The sequence below is a fragment of the Neoarius graeffei genome, chromosome 4, assembly GCF_027579695.1.
Source record: "Neoarius graeffei isolate fNeoGra1 chromosome 4, fNeoGra1.pri, whole genome shotgun sequence".
NCBI lineage: Eukaryota > Metazoa > Chordata > Actinopteri > Siluriformes > Ariidae > Neoarius > Neoarius graeffei.
The window spans coordinates 46984984-47002763 of NC_083572.1; the positions used below are offsets into that span (position 1 = coordinate 46984984).

A 17780-nucleotide genomic window follows, 5' to 3' on the forward strand; every position below is an offset into this window, starting at 1 on the left:
AATAAGGACATTTCAAAGTGACCCCAAACTTTTGAACGGTAGTGTATGGTCTGACGGGGGGTCATGGGCACCCCAGGACTCCCAGCTACACCCCTGATGTTTTATGTGAACATTGAGTGAAGCTTCTGAACTTTATCTGCATGATTTTATACATTGTGTGAGATAACTGGCTGAATGGATTGAGTGTGTGTGTGTGTGTGCACATTGGCCACCTTGTAGCATACTTTCCTTCTCTTTTCCTTTTTCCCAAACCACATTCCATTCATGCTTGTAGGAAGAACTTTACTGCACTGAAAGTCACAGCCTTAGGACATCCTTGTGCTGTAGTGTGGAGGATGTTTAAATCACAGTGTCTCTCATAGAAACTGAGTGGAGGTGAAGATTGTGCAATCTCTGCATTACTTCCTTATGAAGCTCAGTCAAGGCGTGGACCTTGTCAATGAGTGTTTTCGACAAACGAGGACAAATGAAGACGTGTTTACAGCTTCAGAAACGTTTCCTGACATTTTGTGGAGTTTGGGAACTTTACTGGATAACAACAACAGCAACAAAACTGACTGATATGACAGTTTATATGGCATGTTATTGAACCTGGAACGTGAAAGACAGTAAGATGGTGTTCTTCCAGACAGGGTGAGGTGTTGTCTCGCGCGCTGTCATAGGTGCCCTTCAGGTAGGTTCGAGTCTCATTTCAAACTACAGTATTTATTCATTCTCTCTCTTATTAATAATATAATATAGTTAGTGTTTAACCATAATAACAGCACTGATACAAGTCAAATCAGAGGGAACTTTACAGAATTACCTTTAAAAAAATAATAAAATTATATATATATATATATATATATATATATATATATATATATATATATATATATATATATATAGATAGATAGATAGATAGATAGATAGATAGATAACAGTTACGATGTTCTTTAGTTGTTATTCGTGAATGAGTCGGCTCTTTGAATCGATTCATGGCTGAAGTTTGAGTACATCTTCTTTTTATAAACTGTAGGTCATGTTATTGTCCTGGCAGTGTATTTGACCTAAAATGCGTCCATGGAAATGTCTTTTCAACATCTGAGTTATTTGTTAGTAATGTGACTCATTCATTCCCAGTGAGTGCTTTATTCTGGTCGGGTTCAGGATCGCGGTGTCGTTTGGTTTTGCGTTCGTGAATCAAATCAACTTTCGATTCTTCGGCTGTCAAATCTGCGCACCATTGTCCACTTCGACCATTTATGTTTAGACATGTGAGTTGTTAATCATTTATGTGGAAAAAACACAGTGTCACTCTGTGCAAACTTTCTCCAGTTCAGGACAACATGGCAGTGGGGCGGTGGGGAGTCGGCTCTTATTGGTGAAATGATCCGAATCACTCAAAATTCTAATCACTGCGTAAGGTACAGGTTGGCCAAACCCACACTGAATACCTTATAACCGGTTCAGACTGGTTACTGAAATACTCCCAAATGTAAGATTTCATCTTGGGATAATATGCTTTAAATATTTTGTAATAATAAATGTTCATTGATGACAGAAAAGTCACATAAAAGTACATATAGATTTGACACTTTTGCACATATACTTCAAAGCATACATTCATACCTTTTTCTGTACAGCGGCTACAGTTATCGACACCTTAACGATCTTTTGGCCATTGCAAAAGTCGAAAAGATTTTTTTCAATATTGTGCATGAATAATTACTAATTACTCAAACTTCCACTGGAAAAAAAAAAAAACGAGTTGATTCCCGATTACTTAGCGTATCAGATCATGTGACACCCTTCCACAATTATCGACACCTTAACGATCTTTTGGCCGTTGCAAAAGTAGAAAAGCCTTTCAATACGTAAATTGTGCATGAATAATTCCTCAAACTTCCACTAGAAAAAAACGAGTTGATTCCCGATTACTTAGAGTATCAGATCACGTGATACAGTTCCAAAATTATCGACACCTTAACGATCTTTTGGCCGTTGCAAAAGTCGAAAAGATTTTTTTCAATATTGTGCATGAATAATTACTAATTACTCAAACTTCCACTAGAAAAAAAAAAAAACGAGTTGATTCCCGATTACTTAGCGTATCAGATCATGTGACACCCTTCCACAATTATCGACACCTTAACGATCTTTTGGCCGTTGCAAAAGTAGAAAAGCCTTTCAATACGTAAATTGTGCATGAATAATTCCTCAAACTTCCACTAGAAAAAAACGAGTTGATTCCCGATTACTTAGAGTATCAGATCACGTGATACCGTTCCAAAATTATCGACACCTTAACGATCTTTTGGCCGTTGCAAAAGTAGAAAAGCCTTTCAATACGTATTGTGCATGACTAATTCCTCAAACTTCCACTAGAAAAAAACGAGTTGATTCGCAATTACTTAGAGTATCAGATCACGTGATACCGTTCCAAAATTATTGACACCTCAGTGATCTTTTGGCCGTTGCAAAAGTAGAAAAGATTTTTTTTCAATAGGTAAATTGTGCATGAATAATTCCTCAAACTTCCACTAGAAAAAAAACGAGTTGATTTCCGATTACTTAGCGTATCAGATCACGTGACACCCTTCCACAATTATCAACACCTTAACGATCTTTTGGCCGTTGCAAAAGTAGAAAAGCCTTTCAATACGTAAATTGTGCATGAATAATTCCTCAAACTTCCACTGGAAAAAAATGATTTGATTCCCGATTACTTAGCGTATCAGATCATGTGACACTGTTCCACAATTATCGACACCTTTGTCCACAGTTATCGACACCGTTCCACAATTATCGACATCCAGATGATTATTTATTAAAAAAAATAATCAGTATGTGTTATTAAGTTAACAAAACAGTTTTTATATAAAATTTGTTTTACCTATACTTATATTTAGTATAAAATCTCTTTTATGTAAATATATGGATGTCGGTGCTGAACGTAAATGAGGAAGTAATTCTAAAGTTTGTAAACAAATGAAGTGATAATGTTTAACCTGTCAGAAAATCTTTTTGTTCCACTTTCTACCCACTTTCTAAGTATTTTCATAGATCACATTTTGTTAATCATTCGTTGTTGTTTGCATTAATTTCTAGTTTTGTAGTTTACCAATAAATATCAACAGGAAATTGACATTGTAACCACATGAAAATCCAGGTCAAAGGTCGCATGTCATTCCTTGAACCAAAACTTTATGTTTTTACATCTAAAAATATAAAATGTTTGCTGATATTGTAATATGTGGTAGATATTTATAACAAACTGCAAAAAATATATATTTTCTGAATGGAATAGAAAAATCTGAATATATCAGGCATGTATTTTTTTATATGCTAGGAATTAAATTCTGGTCTAATTCTATTTATTGCAGTAGGATTCCAAATGCTCTATAAGCATTCCATTCTGTCATAAATCAGAAAAAATATTATTATAAATTACAGCAATTTTATTTTTTAAATACTTCAACAATGTTCCACAAAGATCGATCCATAACAGTTGTAAATGTCACTTAATTCCACAGGGTGTCGATAATGGTGGACACCGGCGAAAGTGATCACTATTATCGACACCTAAGGTGATTCTCAAACGTGCGTTTAGATACAAAATGCCGACTGTCAAATGAAAGAGTAAGAAACAAAGTAGGTTTTGACAAAGATATCATGAAATATCTGTGAATTTGATGAGTAAAAACATGTCCATGATCTTACCTGCGATGATAATGTCCAGGTTTTCCTCAAATTGCTGATCGTGTGAAAAAAATTCCATCTCAGGTAACGAGCTATCATCACACGACAAGAGAGAAGGGTGAGGCGGGTCTTCCGGTTGATTAATTAACCAATAATAACTGTTGTAACTGAAACTCACCTTTGTAAAATTGTTTTTTATTGGTAAATCTGAAAAGGTGTCGATAATTGTAACTGCCGCTCTACTACTAGTCAAAAGTTTGGACACACCTTATAATTCAGTAGTTTTTCTTTATTTTTCTTTATTAAAAGACACCTCAGGTCTGAAAGTAATGATGGACTGTTGTTCCGCTTTACTCAGTTGAGCGGTTCTTGACATAATATTGACAAAACATGAAGTAGAAGGCCACTCGGTTGAGTGTATACCTCTGCAAGCCACATATTCGGATATGCATCAGCATCTAATCAATTGTTCCGTGGCCCATGGTCCAAATTTCCTCAAAATTTCATCAAAATCCTTTTGCTACTTTTTAAGTTATGTTGGGAACAGACAAACAAATGGAAGCAAAAACATAACCTCCTCCAATAAAGTTGGCGGAGGTAAATATCTTACTTTCATACTGTCTGCAATGAAAAACAAGTCAAAGTAAATTTAGAAATCACTGCTTCCTTTTTTTATTTGCATTTTCCATATCATCCCAACTTTTTCTGATCTGGGGATGTAGATATTAGCAAGTTAACATTCAGGGGAAAAAAGCAGATAGCATATTAACTGTTTTTCAATAATATTTATAAAGAACTTAGCTGTCGTTTTATCAATATGATTTTGCAATTTTAATTATCAGAAAAATAACAGCAAATATAAGTTCAATCAACTTTTTAAATTTAGATTTACTGTGTAATCAAGCAGGTTACCCATAAATAAGCAGCTTTTCAGCGAGACAAACTCATGCATGTATTAAACTAATTTTATATGTACAATTTTTAAATTCATAGCAATCGTGCATATGCTACAGGAGCAGTAAGCAGACAAGAAGACAGGTTGATAGGTTGAGAAAAGTAGTATTCCTCAGTAAACACATGGAACCTTAAAATCCTAATTAAAAATACATCATAGATACATACTGCCTAATGACTTAAAAAACATGACACTTAACATGAAAACAAGCTAGCATGCAAGACGAACCAACAAGAGCATGGAATATCACTAATGTGTGTGTGTATATATATATATATATATATATATATATATATATATATATATGTATATGTGTGTGTGTGTGTGTGTGTGTGTGTGTGACGAGTCATGGAATCCACGGGCACATGTCGGCCGAAATGAATCCGAGAAAATCGCAAAAGAAGCATGCATTAATTAATTAATTAATTAATTAATTAATTAATTAATGCTTCTTTTGCAATTTTCTCGGATTTGTTTCGGCCAACATGTGTCCGTGGATTCCATGACTTGTCACAATGTATATATGTATAAAATACAATACTGTGCAAAAGCCTTAGGCACATGTAAAAAAAAATGCTGTTGACCAAAAATGGCTTAAAAATAATTAAATTAAATGTTTCAGCTTAAAAAAAACCACACTTTAAACAGCAGTAAGCCATAATAAATGAAACAAAGTCAATATCTGGTGTGAGGCGACCCTTTGCTTTAAAAAAATAAATAAATCGTGATATCAGGTACCGGTACAGTTGGTGCCATTTGATAAGGAAATGCGCTGTAGGTTTTACTGAGCATCTTGCAGAACCAGCCCCAGTTCTTCTGGACACTTTGACTGTCACACTCACTTCTTAATGTTGCAGCAAAACCCAGTAGCCTTCATTATGTTTGCTTTTTTAGTCTGAAAAATTGTCTCTTATGTAATATGCTGCTCAGATACAAACTTTTTTTTCTGTAACATTTAATTTTGTGCTGGAAAATGAATGTTTGGACTCTAAAATGTTTTTTGTACTGACTTGATAATGTAGAAGTTATCAAATAGAAATCAATAACAAATATTGTATGGAAAAAAATAGGGTGCTGAAGACTTTTAGCAAAGACTTTTGCCTCAGACTATATATGAGTCAATCTATAATTAGGGGTACATTTCATGTAAAGCAAAATCTCAAAATATCAGTATTCTTTTTCAATAAATAACCTATATGTTTCCATGGTATATACCCTCAAGTTCCTCATCTCATCTCATTATCTCTAGCTGCTTTATCCTTCTACAGGGTCGCAGGCAAGCTGGAGCCTATCCCAGCTGACTACGGGCGAAAGGCAGGGTACACCCTGGACAAGTCGCCAGGTCATCACAGGGCTGACACATAGACACAGACAACCATTCACACTCACATTCACACCTACGCTCAATTTAGAGTCACCAGTTAACCTAACCTGCATGTCTTTGGACTGTGGGGGAAACCGGAGCACCCGGAGGAAACCCACGCGGACACGAAGAGAACATGCAAACTCCACACAGAAAGGCCCTCGCCGGCCCCGGGGCTCGAACCCAGGACCTTCTTGCTGTGAGGCGACAGCGCTAACCACTACACCACCGTGCCGCCCCCTCAAGTTCCTAAACAAATTAATTGCCAAGCTTAATCTTAAATTACTTTTAAAATATTTTAATGAAAATGAACATTTGATTGTTTATTTTGTCAACCCTGTTACGGACAAATGTTATGTCATATTAAACATATATAAAAATACTACACATTTGAAAACACATTTGTTTGAAAGTGCTTAAGTCCATTAACAAGATGTTTTTAATTAATCTGTACAACTGTTATGGAAAATATGAATTTTGAGCTTCATAAATAGGATTTTATGGTTCACTGTGATGCAGAATGACACTTTTTTCAACATAAATCCTTGTTACGTCGAATTTAGAGTTATTCTCCCTCCTTATACAAGACTTCCCTATCCAGAGATAATCCCCAATCTTTTATTTTACAGTTCATCAAACACATAAGAGATTTATAGCACAAAAAACACTTGCAACACAGTTGACAGGCAATGTAACACAATTGACGGGAGTAACACAGTTGACAGGGCAGAAGAACAAGAGGACACTTTTTAGGATAAAAAGAGCTTTTTATTGTTTTAAATTTAACTACAAATAAGCTGATGAATTCAGGTGAACTGTTAAAACAACATTTAGACACAATTTCAGAGAAACGTAGCTTATTTAACAAATTGAACATATTAAATCATTCTGTTTGTTTGTCTGTCAATATGAAGATTAAGTGACAAAAACATACTCCTCCTCAACTGTGTCATAGCTGATGGGTAACACAGTTGACGGTAACACAGTTGACATTTCGGCCATTTTTAGAGTGTTGTGCTAACTGCAGACCTCAGAGCTTTCACTACAAGACCTTAATCAATTCATATTTTTATTATCTTTAGCTGTATACTTTGTAAATACAATTTCTAAATCAGGTTTATATGAATATGTTGACAACACAGTTGACAGACAAGTAACCCTCTCTAGGACTATACAACAGTATTGATGAAAATATTGAAGAGGTGAACTCAAAACTTACCACACGGTCTTCAAATTTCCCACCAAAGAGGATATGACATCACATGATGTTGGTCACATGACTTAGGACCAAACCATTTGCCGATTTATGGGGGGGGGGGGGGGGGGGGGGGGGTTCAGTGGGTAACACAGTTGACATAAGTTTCTCGGACGCACACAAAATTCTTCATTTAATTTATAATATAAAGCATTTTAGGCTTTTAAACACTTTTGTCATATTATAATAATTACCATGAATAAATATTTGTAAAAATTTTAAACAAAAACCTTTTTTTAAAATGTAAATATGAAGACCAAACCTGACATTTGGAAAATCGGACAGCATAAAAACACCAAATTCCAGTATTATATATGCATTTTTGCAGAGTAAAATGATGTAATTTGTTGACTTTTTGTATTATATAAAAGAAAAATGTGTGCTAATGTACAAAAGATCATTGGCTGAAGTTAATAGTTAGTGAAATTGACAAATACAGCACATGGACTTGAGATGTACCCCTAATTATAGAATGACTCCTATATATATATATATATATATATATATATATATATATATATATATATATATAATACACACACACACACACACACACACACACAGTGGTGCTAATATTTCTATATTTCAGATCTGTAATATTGGATCATTTTCCTCAATAAATAAATGACCAAGTATAATATTTTTGTCTCGTTTGTTTAACTGGGTTCTCTTTATCTACTTTTAGGACTTGTGTGAAAATCTGATCATGTTTTAGGTCATATTTATGCAGAAATATAGAAAATTCTCAAGGGTTCATAAACTTTCAAGCACCACTATGTATGTGTGTGTGTGTGTGTGTGTGTGTGTGTGTGTGTTTATCTATCTATCTATCTATCTATCTATCTATCTATCTATCTATCTATCTATCTATCTATCTATCTATCTATCTAATATTTCTGTTTCATGTTTAGTGATATTCCATGCTCTTGTTGGTTCATCTTGCATGTTATCAACTTCACGAACTGACTGTTCTCTGGCTGCCTAATATAGCCCACCCGTTGACAGGTGCCATTGTAACGAGATAATTAATGTTATTCATTTCATATGTCAGTCAGTGGTCATAACGTTATGGCTGACCAGTGTATATCCAGTACCAGTCAGAAGTTTGGAAACACCTTCTTATTCAATGGGTTCTCTTTATTAATGAAAACAGAATATGATAGCCTGCATATTTTAAACACTTTTTAGTTTGCCACATAATTCCATATATGTTCCAGATGTTATTTCATCGTTTTGATGTCTTCAGTATTGTTCCACAGTGTAGAAAACAGTCAAAATACAGAAAATCTTATGAATGAGTAGGTGTGCCCAAACTTTTGACTGCTACTGTATGTAAAACAGATAAGTAAGGTGGAAAAATCAATTCACATAAAGGGGGTGAAGGAACCAAAAACAAAACAGACACACGCAGAGTCGGATCTCCTGGAATGCGGAGTGCTGAAGGTGTGTCACTGGATATATACAATATTTATTGGATGACACTGTTAAGTTTACTTTCCTCTCCATCCAAGCCTGTCAAATTTACAATGAGCAATATCTTTTGGCTTTACAGCAGACTACTTCCTGACATCGGTAACCTTGTTAAGTTTAATGTGGAAAATGCGTCTGCTGCGATGCACTAAAAAATACATACTGTATGTCTAATGACTTCAAAATTCCTACAGTATCTTTCTAGTACATAGTCGGTTTGTCTGACTGTTTATTCCAGCTGACACCAAAGAAATGAGCAAATGCTGATACTAATCTCATCTCATCTCATTATCTCTAGCCGCTTTATCCTGTTCTACAGGGTCGCAGGCAAGCTGGAGCCTATCCCAGCTGACTACAGGCGAAAGGCGGGGTACACCCTGGACAAGTCGCCAGGTCATCACAGGGCTGACACAGACACAGACAACCATTCACACTCACATTCACACCTATGGTCAATTTAGAGTCACCAGTTAACCTAACCTGCATGTCTTTGGACTGTGGGGGAAACCGGAGCACCCGGAGGAAACCCACGCGGACACGGGGAGAACATGCAAACTCCGCACAGAAAGGCCCTCGCCGGCCACAGGGCTCGAACCCGGACCTTTTTGCTGTGAGGCGACAGCGCTAACCACTACACCACCGTGCCGCCCACGCTGATACTAATAATGTACCTTAATACTGTTTGTTGTAGTCAGATAAGGCAAATCGACATTCCCTTAAAATGGAGCATCTGGCTACAAGAGACAAGTTAACAAAATCATTTCTTAGTTGTATAAATGTCAGAAAGTGAACTCCAACAAGGCACATGGCTCAGATGGAAAAAATTTATACAGTCGTATTGGGGAAATATCTAGTTTTTAGGACTGATGAGAGATCTTGGTTGTGTTGACAATAGCATTCTTCACTGCCACCACATACCACGAGCACATAAGAGGTTTTGATAATACGATTGGATAATATGTTTCGTCAGATGTGTCTCTAATACAAGCTATACAAACATGGCAAGATAACCAACAAGCCAACTTGGTGCTCAATCCCTAACAATAATGTTATTGTATAAAGTTTAGACAGTGTTAGTGAACTAAATAAACTTAGACAGAGAGAAGAAAAAAATCTTTCCAAACAAAGCAATATTAGAAATACTCTCTGGCTGGGAGACCTTGTTTTGACCAGTTCAAAGTCCACATGTGCATGACTGTATCTGTAAATGCAGACAGGAATTGAAGTATCAAGGGTCGTAAGTTTTTTTTTTTCCCCCTTTAGGAAATGTTCACCTATTTATTGTAATTACACACTTCATGATTCTTAAAGGGTTTAAGATGTTCCTTACAAAACCCAATGTCACAATTTAAACTAATTATAATTTCATGTTGGCGGCACGGTGGTGTAGTGGTTAGCGCTGTCGCCTCACAGCAAGAAGGTCCGGGTTCGAGCCCCGGGGCCGGCGAGGGCCTTTCTGTGTGGAGTTTGCATGTTCTCCCCGTGTCCGCGTGGGTTTCCTCCGGGTGCTCCGGTTTCCCCCACAGTCCAAAGACATGCAGGTTAGGTTAACTGGTGACTCTAAATTGACCGTAGGTGTGAATGTGAGTGTGAATGGTTGTCTGTGTCTATGTGTCAGCCCTGTGATGACCTGGCGACTTGTCCAGGGTGTACCCCGCCTTTCGCCCGTAGTCAGCTGGGATAGGCTCCAGCTTGCCTGCGACCCTGTAGAACAGGATAAAGCGGCTAGAGATAATGAGATGAGATATTTGTATTGGATTTCTATGATATAACAGATATTGTACCTATAGATCTAAATAGTTTTATTACTATTATTGCCAAGTATAAACTTTTGAGTAATGTGTCGTGTAGTGGTTAACACTGTTGCCTCACAGCAAGAAGGTCCTGGGTTCGAGCCCAGTGGAGGAGATGAGATAATTTCATGTTTTGTTAAATAAATGTTATTCATACTCATTTGTAAGTCTCACTTGAATGATCAATAAATATACAATTACGGAAAAAGAATTTCATTCAGCAGTTAGTGATAATTGTCATTCATTTAAAGACCTGTTAAATGAATGATCTACAATGTAATTTTACTACAGTAAAATTGTTTCCTGGAAAAAACAATGTATGGCATTTAAACCAAATATGTCATTCTTATAATCAGAAAATGGTCACAGATCATTCAAAAACAGTCCGATGAAATTCCTTTACAAAATTTTGTCCACCAAAATATTCAATGTTAAAAGGCATACTCGCAAATAGCATTTTGTTACAAGATACTGGTTTGCATTCCTTTTCATTCTTATCAGAATTTATACATAATAACCAATAAAAATAAGGTGTAAATAGGCATTGCCACTGTTCACCATAAAGACGCCAGTTTCCTTCTAAAAATGACATCTCATCTCATTATCTGTAGCCGCTTTATCCTGTTCTACAGGGTCGCAGGCAAGCTGGAGCCTATCCCAGCTGACTATGGGCGAAAGGCGGGGTACACCCTGGACAAGTCGCCAGGTCATCACAGGGCTGACACATAGACACAGACAACCATTCACACTCACATTCACACCTACGCTCAATTTAGAGTCACCAGTTAACCTAACCTGCATGTCTTTGGACTGTGGGGGAAACCGGAGCACCCGGAGGAAACCCACGCGGACACGGGGAGAACATGCAAACTCCACACAGAAAGGCCCTCGCCGGCCACAGGGCTCGAACCCGGACCTTCTTGCTGTGAGGCGACAGCGCTAACCACTACACCACCGTGCCGCCCCTCTAAAAATGACATTAACTATTTAATTCACATACAGTACTGTGCAAAAGTCTTAGGCACATGTAAAGAAATACTGTAGACCAAAAACAGCTTAAAAATAATGAAATGAAATGTTTCAACATTAAAAAAAATACTATAAACAGCAGTAAGCCATGATAAATGAAACAAAGTCAATATTTGGTGTGAGACGACCCTTTGTTTAAAAAACAGGTACAATGAGTGCAGTTTTATAAAGAAGTGAGCTGTAGGTTTTACTGAGCATCTTGCAGAACCAGCCACGGTTCTTCTGGACACTTTGACTGTCACACTCGCTTCTTAATGTTGCACCAAAATCCAGTAGCCTTCATTACAGTATGTTTTCTTTTTTAATCGGAAAAGTGGTCTCTTATGTAATATGCTGCTCAGATACAAACATCTTATTTTTTCTGTGACATTTAATTTTGTGCTGGAAAATCAATGTTTGTAACTCTAAAATGTTTTTGTACTGATTCGATAATGTAGAAGTCATAAAATAGAAACATAAAGTTTGTATGAAAAAAAATAGGGTGCCTAAGACTCTTGCACAGTACTGTATATCAAAAATAGCAGTTTTAGGTTATAGGACACATAATTTGTTTACATTTTCTGACGCATAAATGTATGTGAAAATAATTAAAGCATTTATTTACAGTGTTTGTTCCCAAGTCCCTCAGTAAACAGGGTGATTTTGCCAAAAAAGTGAGGAAATGTGAGCTTCACTAGTGACTGTAAACCTAAGCAGTAAGAGTAGCACATTAAAAATGTGTATTTGTTCAGTGACATTCCTGAACGCCCCATTTCACACATTGTGGTCATCTGTGATCACAATTCCTTAAAATCGTATGACATTTAAAAAAAAAACCCCACAAAAATACAGTACTACTTGTGCTCGACTTGTATTTCCTTCCCCTGACTTTGTCCAACTGTTTTATTCATAGATCCTGGTGATGATCAAGAGGGTTTGAGGAACAGTGACTGTTATTTTCCTTAAGCTGCACGAAGGACAGCAGACACAGAGATGCTATTCGGGGCCTGGGCGTTCTTAGCATGTGTCTGGCTCCAGATCCATGTGACCTCGAATGCTGAAACCTGTCCTGAAGACCATCGAAAGGCTGTTGATTTTACTGTTCCATATCCCTCACGTCATTTTCAAACTTTGAAACCCATCCAGAACATAGTGGTGTACCAAGATTTTTCTGAGGTATATATAGCCTCACAAAATGTGATCGAGGCCCTGAACAGCAATCTTGAGAAAATATGGGAGTTACATACTGGTCCGGTATATAGTCCAGATTGTCAGACCTGCCACTGTGGTATTGAGGCTGATCCAAATGCATCAGCGGACACAGACAATCAGGTTCTACTTTTGGACCCTAAACCTTTTTTGCCCTTCCTGTACATATGTGGGAGCAATCAGTATGGGATTTGTACTTTTGCTGAACTTGAAAAACATGTAAAACCATCTAAAGTCAAATGTCTTTTCAATAAAGACAGTAGCTCACACACATTTTGTCCTGATTGCATTGCAAGTCCTCTCGGAACAAAAGTCAGCATTGTAGAAGAAGGCCAGACATCTTACTTCTATGTGGCTGCCACCATCAATAGCACGATTGCAAGAGATTATGGCAGACGTTCGATCTCAATTCGACGTCTACTTGCCACAGAAGATGGATTTGATGTTGCTGTCAAGGGTCTGACAGTACTTCCTATGTTCCAGGATCCGTATCCTATTGAATATATTTATACCTTCACCACTAAGTTTTATACTTACTTTTTGTCTGTCCAGAGAGAGAACCCCTTAGACAAAACCTCTGATCTCCAGACTCATCTGGGGCGGCTGCCAAATAGGGATAGCGAAGCCTGGATGTATCGAGAGGTCATCTTAGAGTGCCACTTCAGGCCCAAACGGAAAAGGAGAAGCTCTGAGAACATTTTGTACAATGTAGCCCAAGCAGCCCATTTCAGCAAAGCAGAGAAGGCTCTGGCAAATGAACTAGGCATGAAGGATGAGAAAGATAATAGCGTCTTGTACATAGTATTTACTCTTACTGACCAACAGGAAACTTCTACAAGGTCTGCCCTTTGTGCATTTCCCATAGTGAATATAAACCTATTCATTGAACAAGGTTTGGATGCGTGCTGCAGCAATAGATCTGGACGACTCTCCCGGGGCTTGTCTCACTTCCAACCGAGCACGAGCTGTCCTCATGAGGTAAATAGATCTCTTAATCAGTGCTTAAAAAGATATTCAATCTACAACATACAGTGTCTTGCAAAAGCATTCATCCTCGTTGGTGTTAGTCCTGTTTTGTCGCATTACAAGCTGGAATTAAAATGGATTTTTGGAGGGTTAGCACCATTTGATTTACACAACATGCCGACCACTTTAAAAATGCAAATTGTTGTTTTATTGTGACACAAACAATAATTAAGATATTAAAAAAAAACAGAAATCTGGAGTGTGCATAGGTATTCACCCCCTTTCGTATGAAACCCCTAAATAAGAGCTGGTCCAACCAATTCACTTCATAAGTCACATAATTAGTTGATTAAGATCAACCTGTGTGCAATCAAAGTGTCACATGATCTGTCACATGATGTCTGTATAAATCAACCTGTTCTGGAAGGACCCTGACTCTGCAACACTACTAAGCAAGCAACATGAAAACCAAGGAGCCTCCAAACAGGTCAGAGACAAAGTTGTGGAGAAGTATAGATCAGGGTTGGGTTATTAAAAAATATCCCAAACTTTGAATATCCCAGGGAGCACCATTAAATCCATTATAGCAAAATGGAAAGAATATGGCACCACTACAAACCTGACAAGAGAAGGCCGGCCGCCCACCAAAACTCACAGACCGGGCAAGGAGGGCATTAATCAGAGATGCAACAAAGACACCAAAGATAACACTGAAGGAGCTGCAAAGATCCACAGCGGAGATGGGAGTATCTGTCCATAGGACCACTTTAAGCCGTACACCACACAGAGTGGGGCTTTATGGAAATGTGGCCAGAAAAAAAGTCATTCCTTAAGAAAACATGTTTGGAGTTTACCCAACAGCATGCGGCAGACTCCCCAAACACATGGAAGAAGATTCTCTGGTCAAATGAGCCTAAAATTGATCTTTTTGGCCATCATGGGAAATGCCATGTGTGGCACAAACCCAACACCCTGAGAATACTATTCCTACAGTGAAGCATGGTGGTGGCAGCAACCTGCTGTGGGGATAATTTTCATCTGCAGGGACAGGAAAGCTGGTCAGGACTGAAGGAAAGATGGATGGCGCTAAATACAGGGCAATTCTGGAGGAAAACCTTTTTGAGTCATCCAGAGGTTTGAGACTGGGATGAAGGTTTACATTCCAGCAGGAGAATGACCCTAAACATACTGCTAAAGCTACACTGAAGTGGTTTAAAGGGAAACATTTAAATGTTTTGGAATGGTGTAGTCAAAGCCCAGACCTCAATCCAATTGAGAATCTGTGGCATAACTTGAAGATTGCTGTCCACCAACACAACCCATCTAACTTGAAGTAGTTGGAGCAGTTTCGCATTAAGGAATGGGCAAAAATCTCAGTGGCTAGATGTGCTAAACTAATAGAGACATACCCCAAGAGACTTGTAGCTGGAATTGCAGCAAAAGGTGGCTCTACAAAGTATTCACTTTGGGGGGGTGAATACCTATGCACACTTCAGATTTCTGTTTTTTCATCTTAATTATTGTTTGTGTCACAATAAAACAACAATTTTCGCCTTTAAAGTGTTGTGTAAATCAAATGGTGCTAACTCCCCAAAAATTCATTTTAATTCCAGCTTGTAATGTGACAAAACAGGACAAAAACCAAGGGGGATGAATACTTTTGCAAGACACTGTGTGTGTGTATATATATACTCTGCAACTGCAATGCAGTTTGCCACATTTTGAGGTAGTATATGACCTTATAGTCATTTGTTCAGATTGGAACAACAAAGTGTAATATTACCTGTGTACATAAACCGAGAAGATAAAATTGTGGCCGCGACCAGGAAATGACTCATTTTATTGTTTGTTAAAGTGATGTGCACACTTATTGCATTACAATGCCAAACCTTCCCAAAAGCTTGTGGATACAAGTTTGAAAACCTTGAAACAACTGTCTATTCAATGTATGCAGTCAAGTTCTTTTAGAGCATTGCTTACAGACACAGACACAAGTTTGATTTATGAACATACTGTCAACTTTTTCAATATTTGAGTGTGGTTTCAAGTGCAATGCATCACACCTGCTGAGACGGATAACAATAATATGACTTCTGGCTTTCCTTACATCTAAAGGTCATGAAATCCAACAGCACACAGGAAAGAAATATGTTATAAAGTGCACAGCAACTTGAAGTTATTGAGAAAATACACAGATAGTGTTCATTTTCTTTTTAAAACTGATGGAATTTTTCAGAAACTGGCTGTTAGGAAAGTGAGGTGTTCAGGTGGAGGTCTGTCGTGCATCGTTTTATATGGTAAAATTCTGGTTTAGAATTTTTACTTCTTAAGTATAGGGCTACAACGATTAGTCAGCTCTTCAACATGGATTTTTATAGTTGACGGGTTGTTTACTTAAAAAACACATTATAGCATGGTCTAATGTGAGAACTTACACTATATGCCTACACTACCATTCAAAAGTTTTGGGTTTTGGGTTTTCCATGAAAAGTCACACTTTTATTTACCACCATAAGTGGTAAAATGAATAGAAAATATAGTCAAGACATTTTTCTGGCCATTTTGAGCATTTAATCGACCCCACAAATGTGATGCTCCAGAATCTCAATCTGCTCAAAGGAAGGTCAGTTTTATAGCTTCTCTAAAGAGCTCAACTGTTTTCAGCTGTGCTAACATGATTGTACAAGGGTTTTCTAATCATCCATTAGCCTTCTGAGGCAATGAGCAAACACATTGTACCATTAGAACACTGGAGTGATAGTTGCTGGAAATGGGCCTCTATACACCTATGGAGATATTGCACCAAAAACCACACATTTGCAGCTAGAATAGTCATTTACCACATTAGCAATGTATAGAGTGTATTTCTGATTAGTTTAAAGTGATCTTCACTGAAAAGAACAGTGCTTTTCTTTGAAAAATAAGGAAATTTCAAAGTGACCCCAAACTTTTGAACGGTAGTGTATATCTGGGTAGAATGTAAACACTACTGAAGCTGTTGGGAGCACTACTGCATAATCTTTCATGAAAGTGGCTTACTAAATTTGATCCGGTTTGGTCAAAGTAGTGTGGGAGTTTGGTGAGTGTGTGGGATTTTTTTGGGCTTTTTTTTTAAGATTGATGGTAAGACAATGCATATGTGTAGCCTGTACTGATGTAGTAACATTTATATAAAAAAGATAGTGTCCAAACAGTGTCAAATATTTATACATACATACACTGATTTGTCAACAGTATGCATAAATCTTGTGTTTATAGATTTTCAGTGGGCTTGAGTGGGCCTGAAACACATCAGCAAAATGTACCTTAAAGCATAACGGAGCCACAAGCAAACAGACAAATGAAAAGTCGTCCAGAGCACGATACTTGTGAAAATCACAAAGAAACGGAAGTTATGGCCGATTAGGTGTTTTTACAAGATTTGACCTTGGTGACCTTGACCTTTGACGCTGACCCACCAAAAACTAATGATGTCTTTGTGTGACCCTAATGAGTTGTCCTCTGCATTTTGGTGAAGATTGGTCCAGAAATGACGACGCTAGAGCACCAACAAACAAACGGACAAATGGACAGATCAAGATACTTGCAAAAATCTTTGATTTTCGCAAGTAACAAACACATCACATTCACATCACATTATCTCTAGCCGCTTTATCCTTCTACAGGGTCGCAGGCAAGCTGGAGCCTATCCCAGCTGACCACGGGCGAAAGGCGGGGTACACCCTGGACAAGTCGCCAGGTCATCACAGGGCTGACACATAGACACAGACAACCATTCACACTCACATTCACACCTACGGTCAATTTAGAGTCACCAGTTAACCTAACCTGCATGTCTTTGGACTGTGGGGGAAACCGGAGCACCCGGAGGAAACCCACGCGGACACAGGGAGAACATGCAAACTCCGCACAGAAAGGTCCTCGCCGGCCCCGGGGCTCGAACCCAGGACCTTCTTGCTGTGAGGCGACAGCGCTAACCACTACACCACCGTGCCGCCCCAGTAACAAACATAATAATAATAATAATAATAATAAGTATCAATCTATAAATGATAGAGTGCAAATAGCTCTATAACTAGA

At 37.8% G+C, this 17780-nt stretch overlaps 1 protein-coding gene across 2 annotated transcripts in view; it reads left to right on the forward strand.

Annotated features, from left to right (window-relative positions):
• The first annotated feature begins 395 nt into the window (after positions 1 to 395).
• mst1ra (macrophage stimulating 1 receptor a) overlaps positions 396 to 17780 on the forward strand; it is a 79990-nt gene continuing 62605 nt past the window's right edge. For both annotated transcript variants that reach the window (XM_060919282.1, XM_060919283.1), the window contains exons 1-2: positions 396 to 673; positions 12439 to 13712. In XM_060919282.1, coding sequence (XP_060775265.1) covers positions 12519 to 13712 — 1194 coding nt within the window. In that variant the 5' untranslated portion in view covers positions 396 to 673; positions 12439 to 12518. The remainder of the gene's footprint in view (positions 674 to 12438; positions 13713 to 17780) is intronic.